The following is an 8,427-nucleotide window of genomic DNA, read 5'->3' on the forward strand; positions in this document are numbered from 1 at the left end:
AAAAATGATGAGTTTGAATTTAAGTTGGATTTGTTAGAGAGATATTTTCACTCCTTATTAAGTTTGGACTAAATAAAAATAATTCTATTTAAATAAAAAATAATTTTATTTAAATATTGTGTTGACATGAAAAATTGTGGGACCTTCAGAGACTTCGGTTTTATATATATAGATTAATTGTTATGCGTAGGGATGGCAATTTTTCTCCGCTCCTCCCCGCTTCGCCCCGTGCGGGTTTTCCCCACCCTACAAAAGTGATGAGGCAGGGATGAGGCGAGATTTTAGACCCGCACCACGGGGCGGGGCGGGGATGGGTTTACACTTTTTAGACCCACCCCGCCCCATCCCCGCCCCACCCCGCGTTAATAAGAATTAAGTTGTAATTTTTTCATACTCTAAAATCTTACTATTTAAACAAAAATATCATCAACTTATTTTATTCTACCTAATGTGGTTCTACCTCTCTTTTCTCTCAAGCAAAGTTGAAAATAAGGTACCAATTTTAACTCTTTTTTTTTGTCTTTTCATTCATGATTCATATGTCTTTCTCAACTTACTTTTCATCATTAACATAATATGAGATTTTTGTGTCATACTATGAAATTTTTGTTGTGACATTGTCTTGTTAAACATTTAGATAATATTATTTAATTTTTGCTAAAAATTAGTTTGATTTGATAGGATAAATTTATTTATAATTTCAAGTATATTTTTAATATTGAAACATGTCATTTTATTTGAAAAAATGGTAATAGTTATAGGGAAAATTAACAAGAAATAAAGTTTTACGGAGTAGGGCGGGGCTTCGCGGGTCTTCGTGGGGCCTTAAGGGGCGGGGATGGAGCAAGAAATTTTCCCCGTCATGCGGGGCGGGGCGGGGATGGAGCAAGAAAAATCTCTACAGGGCGGGGGTGAAGATCCCATCCTTCAACCCCGCCCCGCCCCATTGCCATCCCTAGTTATGTGCATGTGGAAGTGAGCATATTTTTTTTTTCACCTACTAAGAAATATCTATTATAATCATTTTAGAGATGATAACTATTTCTCAATTGAATGGATAACCTTTACTAAATGATAAGTAATGAAGGCAAAAAAAAAAGAAGTAATTTTCATCGAGATTTATTTGCCTTTGGGTTAGAGGAGATGGAGCCCGAGTTTCAGCAAGCAAGTCTCAATTCAAATGAGGAAGAAGCTGAGTTAGAAAGGAGTGTGAAAAAATTCAAAGATACGGGTACTTCCTTCTTGCCACCAAGATCTCAGGCGAGCTACAAGGACAGTTTACTTGGAGACATTCCTGGAGCTTACACTCAAGCTTTTAGCTTTGATAGGGTGGAAGAAGCTGACGTGGAGTCAGATACTGAGCTTGATGATTTAGTGGAAGGTATGGTGGATGTCAAGCTCTCTAAGGAGACTAAGTCTCGGATAAGGGCACCATGGACTAAGGCCTTGATAGTGAAAGTGTACGGAAAAACTATAGGTTACAGTTACCTCACTTTCAAAATCAATACCTTATGGAAACCTGTCGCAAAAATGGATTGTGTAGACCTTGGGAAAGATTTTTACTCATTAAGTTCAGTGATAGTCCAGACTATGATAAGGTTCTTCGCGGAGGACCTTGGTTCATCGGGGAGCATTTCCTAGCAATTAAACCATGGGAACCTTACTTCAAAGCTTCTGAAGCTTCTTTTTCTGTTGTTGTTGTCTGGGTCAGGTTTCTCGAACTCCCAATCGAGTTTTATGACTCATTGGTCCTCTGAGAAATCAGTTTAGCCATTGGGCCTATGCTTCGGATTGATTCGTATATTGCTTCTAGGTCAAGAGCCAACTATGCATGTTTATGTCTCTAAATTGACCTCACCAAGCCGCTGATCAACACGATCAGAGTGGGGTGACTTAAATAGAAAGTTATGTATGAGGGCATTTCTTCTATGTGCTTTTGTTGTGGAAGAATCGGTCATAGACAAGAGAGCTGTGGTCAACGTATCAGTTCACCTGAGAAGGCAGTCACAGAAGAACCTTCTCAAAGACAAGAAGTGAAGCAAACTGAGCAAACTGGAACAAACTTTGGTGAGTGGATGCTAGTTACTAGAAAGAAAAACCTAGTAAAAAATGGACGTAATCGTGGGACCAAGTTAACCCAGCTACAACCAGATGTTATGTCAAGGGGAACTAAGGGTAAAGAGGGAAATTTGAATTCAAGGACACCTTTTCAGCAAGATTTGACTTTTCAATTTAAGGCTGGAACTGAACATAAAGCCGTTGAGGCTTCTAAGGCCCCCATCACACCACGTGACTTGGGGGAGACTTACACGCAAAGTAGGCTTGCAGAAGTACATTTGGTGAACCATAATGTCAGCCAAAATGCAAGGAGCCCTGTGCCATCTCGTCATACCTCCCATAAGGCTGAACATGGGAATAAGAAAATGAGGAGTAAGATTTTAAACCGTGAAAAGCAAACCTCAAGCACCAAAGGCACTAAAGCACTGAAAAATCCCAACCCGAACCTTGAAGTCAATACCAAGTTCTCTATCCAGGTGTACCCCTCTGACCTTAATCATGGCCTCCCCTCCCATCTTCCCACCTCTTCCTCCCACGATGGGCTAGGCAATCTGGCACAGGAACAAGGCAGTGGCCATTCTAGACAAGCTAATTGCACAGATTCGCGCAGCACCTACAAAAACACTGGGGGTGGTTCAAGGAGGAGCTTGCAACAGCATGGAAACATATCTTCCCCATCACTCCATCTAGCATTGTCATAAGGAATCTCCTACTGGATCACCAGGCATGGGCAAGGACCCCAAATCCCTGGTGGAAATTTCTCACCGACACATCGCTGATTTCAGAGCAAGAAGCACAAGAGTTGAATAGGCTAAGGCGGCCATTGGTAATGCCCCACTTGGATGAATCGGGGTGGTTAATTCAAGAGAGGAGGGTGACCAATTTCAGGGGGTCAGTATCAACACATTTGGGGAACATGCCCATATTGAAATTGTTTTAGACTTTCAAAACAGTCGAGAAATGTGACTTACTCTTGTGTTGCAGAGAAGAAATTCAGGGGATTTTGAATTATATGGCAATGTGGAAACCAAATTGGGTAGCTTCCAAGGACCTGTTGAGGAGGTTGGGATGGAGCATGATTGCATCGACCAAGATGGGGACTAATCCAATGGAAATCCCTAACAACCATTGCTCCCAAATGAATATTTTGTTATGGAATTGTAGGGGTGCCCTCAATGGGGATTTTAAGAGTAGAGTCTTTGAAATGGCTGTAAACCATTTTCTTTCTATAATGGTGATCACCGAGACTAGAGTGGATGGAGATAGAGCTGCCAGGATCATCAACGACCTTCCTTTTAATGGCTTTTTTGTTACTGATACCATAGGGTACGCTGGAGGGCTTTGGTTACTTTGGAAAAGGGAGGAGGTGGAAGTGTTTGTGTTGGCTTCTGTGGAGCAGGAAATACATGCCACCATCAAGGTATGCAATTCTAACCTTACTTGGCTTATTTCCTCTGTTTATGCTAGTCCCCGATTAAATGAAAGGATAATTTTGTGGTCTAACCTGTCGTATGTATCTAGCTTGCACAATCTACCTTGGCTCCTTTTTGGAGATTTTAATGAAATCCTGAGTGGGAATGATAAACCGGGGGGACGGGGGGTAGGCAAATCAATCTCAGTAGGGCTTTAGATTTTAAAGCCTGCCTAGATGAGTGCAATTTTTTGGACCTCGGCTTCTCAGGGCCAAAATACACGTGGTCAAACCTTAGGTAAGTCATTGACCTTATTTTGGAGCGCATTGATAGATGCTTTGCAAATCCATCCTGGAGGGTTCTTTTCCCCGAAGCCTCTGTGACTCACTTACCTAGGGTGTTCTCAGACCATTGCCCGGTTCTTTTGGAGTTAATTAGACCCCCTCCTGCTAGGGATGAGAAACCTTTCAGGTTCCATACTATGTGGATTCATCACCCTGAATTCCCTAAGGTTGTGAAGAAAGCTTGGGAGCCTAACCTTGGCCTACATTCGGCAATTAGGAATTTCATTGATAGAGCCAAGCAGTGGAATAAGGATGTTTTCGGAAATTTGTTTGCACGGAAGAAAAAGGTTTTAGCCAGGCTTAATGGTGCTTAGAAAGCCTTGTCCAACGGACCTAATAACTTCCTCATTAAACTTGAGCATAATCTTATTGATGAATACAATTCTATTATGAAACAAGAAGAGGAATTTTGGGCCCTGAAATCTAGACTTAACTGGGCAGCTTATGGAGATTGTAATACCTCTTTTTTTCATGTATCTACGTTGGCAAGGAGGCACAGAAGCAAAATTCGGAGCCTTAAAAATTCGGTTGGGGAATGGATTACTAATGAAGGGGAGGTGAAAAGCCTTATTATGTCCGGATTCCAGGAACTATTTCAAACAGGGCTTCTAACTTCTTCTTGTGATTCTAAAGTTGCCTCGTTCAGTTGTAACTTCCTATCCGAAAAGGAAGGAGTCTTATTGACCTCCCTTGTTCTTGAAGAGGAAATCATGCAAGGGCTTTGGGCTTTGAAACCTTTTAAAGCTCCCGGGCCTGATGGTCTCCATACGGGCTTCTTCCAGTATTTTTGGGCTGATGTAAAACACCCAGTATGCAAGGAAATATCCAATATCTTCAAAAAAAAGGGCTATTCCAGATTATATTAACGAGACCTTGATCTCACTTATTCCAAAATGCCCAAGCCCGAAGAGTTTGAATAATTTCAGGCCGATTAACTTATATAATTTTATGTACAAAGTGGTTACAAAAATAATAGTGGTAGACTTAGACCTTATTTAGATAGAATTGTCTCCCCTAATCAGACTGCCTTTGTGCTAGGAAGAAGAGGTTTGGATAATGTGGTTGTAGCTCAAGAGCTGATTCACACTCTTGACAGGAAAAAGGGTAAGGTGGGGTACATGGTGATTAAAGTGGATCTTGTAAAAGCTTAAGATCGTCTTGAATGGTCATTTATTTGAAATGTTCTTATTGCCTTTCTTTTTCCAGAAGCTTTGGTGGAGTTGATCATGAGTTGTGTGTTGTCTGCGAGCACGTCCATTTTGCTTAATGGTGGTAAGCTCAAGTCTTTCCTGCCCTCCCCAGGCATTAGGCAAAGGGATCCTCTTTCCCTTTACCTTTTTATTCATTGCATGGAATATCTTGGGTTTCTCATCAATGAACAATGTGCGAAAAAGGATTGGACTCCCCTGAAAGCATCCAAGCAAAATTTGGATATCTCACATTTATTTTTCTCTGAGGACCTCATGCTTTTTGCAAAAGCTAACATTTTGGGAGCTGAATCAATCAAGGATGTGCTAAGCAATTTTTGCAAGGAATCTGGGCAAGTGGTGAGTGTAGAAAAGTCTTGTATTTACTTCTCGCCTAATGTTCCTTCTAATATAAAGGAGGATATCTGCAATATTTTGGATATTTCCGAGACTTTGGCCTTGGGAAAATACTTGGGTTTCCCCATAAATCATAAAGGGGCAGCTAGGAACAGGATTAATTTCGTTGCGGAAAGAATGATATCTAAGCTTGCAAGGTGGAAGACCAGGTTTCTCTCCTTTGCCGGGAGGACTATGCTCGTTAAAGCGGTCATGACTGCAGTCCCAAATCATGTCATGCAAGGGGCTGCCTTACCGACCCATCTGTATGAAAAAAAATAGACAAAATCAACAGGGATTTTTTGTGGGGGTCCACCTCGAAAAAGAAAAAATTGCACCTTATGAGTTGGAGCAAAATTATTAGACCAAAGAAGGAGGGCAGTCTTGGCATCTAGGCAGCAAGAGCAAAGAACATTTCCTTGCTTGCAAAGTTCAATTGGAGATTATTTCATGAAAAGGACTCGCTTTGGGCAAAAGTCCTACTAAATAAGTAATGCTTTCAATCGAGAAGGCAAGCAATTGATCCTGACAAACTCCCTTGTTTTGCTATTTGGACCACCATCAAGGTTGGGTTTCCTATATTCAAGCAAGGTATATGTTGGAATGTTGGAAATAAGTCTAACCTGAATTTTTGGGAAAGCAACTGGGTTAAGGGCCTCACTGTGAGGGAGCAGATTGAAGGGCCTCTCATACTGCAAGAAGAAGCTCTGTCCGTGGCTGATGTCTACCAGAATGGGAGCTGGCATTAGGACAAAATTTCATTTACTCTCCCTCAAGATGTGGTGGATAGAATTGAAGCAATTCCCATTCAATTATTTGGTGAAAAGGAAGACACCATGATTTGGAAATTTTCTTGTGATGGGGATTTTAAACTCTCTTCAGCTTACTACCAAGCTCTCCCTGAACAAGCTAATCCGTTCCAGTTCATGGGCAGGTGGGTCTGGGAGCTGGACATATTGCCAAGAATCAAGCACTTCTTTTGGCTTTGTCATCACGGAAGCATACATGTTAGGCATACCCTCAATAGCAGAAGGATAAGTTGTAGCACGAGCTACCCTCTATGTCACAAGCAAAAAGAATCCATCTTACACGCTCTAAGGGACTACCCGGTTGCTAGGAAATTTTGGGTTAACTTGGGAGTCCCTCAGGCCTTTGCAAGCTTTCTTTGTCTCAATCTTTTGGACTGGTTAACTGATAATAGTATGTGCAGTCCCCATATCAAAGCCAACGGCATACCATGGAGTGTGCAGTTTCCATTTGCCATTTGGTCTTTGTGGAAGCACAGGAATCGGGTTACCTTTGAGAATACCCCGATTAATCCAAAGCTACACCAAGTGTGTAAACAGGAAGCCAGAGAGCATTATTACTGTGTGGGAAAAGGGCAGAAGCTTAAACATTGCATTGTGACACCGGTGTGCTTGGTTAAGCCGCCCCTTGGGTGGTATAAATTGAATACTGATGGAGCATCCTTGGGGAATCCTGGCAAGGCAGGTGGGGGTGGCTTAATCCGAGATCATAAAGGGAAATGGATCAAGGTGTTTATGCGGCGTATTGGTCTTGCAACCAACATAACAGCTAAGATGTGGGCATTGAGGGACAATTTGTTGCTAGCAAAACAAATTGGCATTACTTATCTTGTGGTGGAGATGGATGCCAAAGTCATTGTAGATTTGGTTCAGTCTAACAAATCATCTAATAACCCTTATTCATCTCTGCTTAATGATTGCAGGCTTCTTCTACATTAGCTGCACTAAACCAAGATTAACCATGCCTATCGGGAAGCAAACATGAGTGCTGACTATCTTGCAAAGGGAGGTTGTAGTCTTCTAAATAATTTTGTTGTTTTAGATTATCCACCTATGGATGAACTAAGTAATATTGTAGACTCGGATGCTATTGGTTTGTACTCTTTAAGGCTTGTAGCCACAATTTCGCCTTTTATGGCTAGCTAATTTCAATATTATCATCCTTTTAACCAAAAAAAAAGTAATGAAGGCAACCAAATAACCAAATAGTCATTCCATTAGATGATCTGTTACAATGTATCAAGAATGCCATAAAGACATCATGTGATTCACATAGCTTTCTGAAGTTTTTTTTTATGCCAATGACATTAAGGTCAAATGGTATTTCTTGGTATTTCCAACGAATATGTCTATAATTTGAATTTCCTTATATATACACCTTATAGCAGGCATCTTTGATGATAGTATGGCTAGAGATTTTAATGTTTGCTATTTTGTTTGGTGTGTAGAGAACCCAACAATGTTCATTGTATATGGACCTTGTATAGGAAAATTTATTTCATAAAGCGACCCAGGAAAACTATTTTCTCACAACATGTTGATCCTACTTTATGTAAGAGAGTGGTTTCATGAAGTCACTTACACATTGTATATCGTGTTTGTGCCAAGATATTCAATATATGTAGGGGTGTCAATGTTTGATCCAACCCGCAAATACGACATGGGTTTTTGCGGGTTAGGATTGGGCTTTAGCGGGTTTGGGTCATAAACGGATCGACCTAAAAGCGATAGGATAAGAAACTTGTCATAAGCGAGTCAACTCGCATGACCTGCAATTAACACATTTGACACGCCAATTTATTTGTGTCAACCTGAAACGACCGATTTAACACAACCCGTTTAACTCGTATAACAAATAAATTTTCATTTTATTTTAGATTTTTCAAATATCTTTTATATTCAACCTATATTTTAAACTTAAAAAGCAAAAGGAGTAATTAAAAAAATTTAAAAATGATATAGTTGTAAATTGAAACTTTCTCTAATCATGACTAGTCAACTGTTTGCACAAACTCTTTCAATATTGATACTTAATGTTTGGTGAGTTCTATGGATGTTATATTTTTGTTGAATTGAATTTGGGTTGAAGTGTATGCACTTGTTTTAGAGTATAAAGAACTTATTTCTAGATTGATGTTATATTTTTGTTGATATATGTTATTTTGAATGTGAGTTGAAGACTTCAAGTGTATGCATTATTTTCAAGATGTAAAGAGCTTATTTT

General features: G+C 40.2%; 1 protein-coding gene across 1 annotated transcript; it reads left to right on the forward strand.

Moving 5' to 3' along the window:
- The first annotated feature begins 2,458 nt into the window (after positions 1–2,458).
- LOC142610166 (uncharacterized) lies at positions 2,459–7,356 on the forward strand. The gene is made up of 2 exons (XM_075781898.1): positions 2,459–3,478; positions 7,127–7,356. The coding sequence occupies exons 1-2, from the start codon at positions 3,071–3,073 to the stop codon at positions 7,160–7,162; spliced, it is 444 nt and encodes a 147-aa protein (XP_075638013.1). The 5' UTR covers positions 2,459–3,070; the 3' UTR covers positions 7,163–7,356.
- Positions 7,357–8,427: the final 1,071 nt, after the last annotated feature.

This window comes from Castanea sativa, chromosome 9 (assembly GCF_040712315.1).
Source record: "Castanea sativa cultivar Marrone di Chiusa Pesio chromosome 9, ASM4071231v1".
In the NCBI taxonomy this organism is placed as follows: Eukaryota; Viridiplantae; Streptophyta; class Magnoliopsida; order Fagales; family Fagaceae; genus Castanea; species Castanea sativa.

Coding starts and splice junctions, on each gene's coding strand:
- LOC142610166 (XM_075781898.1), top strand. CDS start 3,071: ATGGCAATGTGGAAACCAAATTGGGTAGCTTCCAAGGACCTGTTGAGG. Junction 3,479..7,126: donor AAATACATGCCACCATCAAG/GTATGCAATTCT, acceptor TAATGATTGCAG/GCTTCTTCTACATTAGCTGC.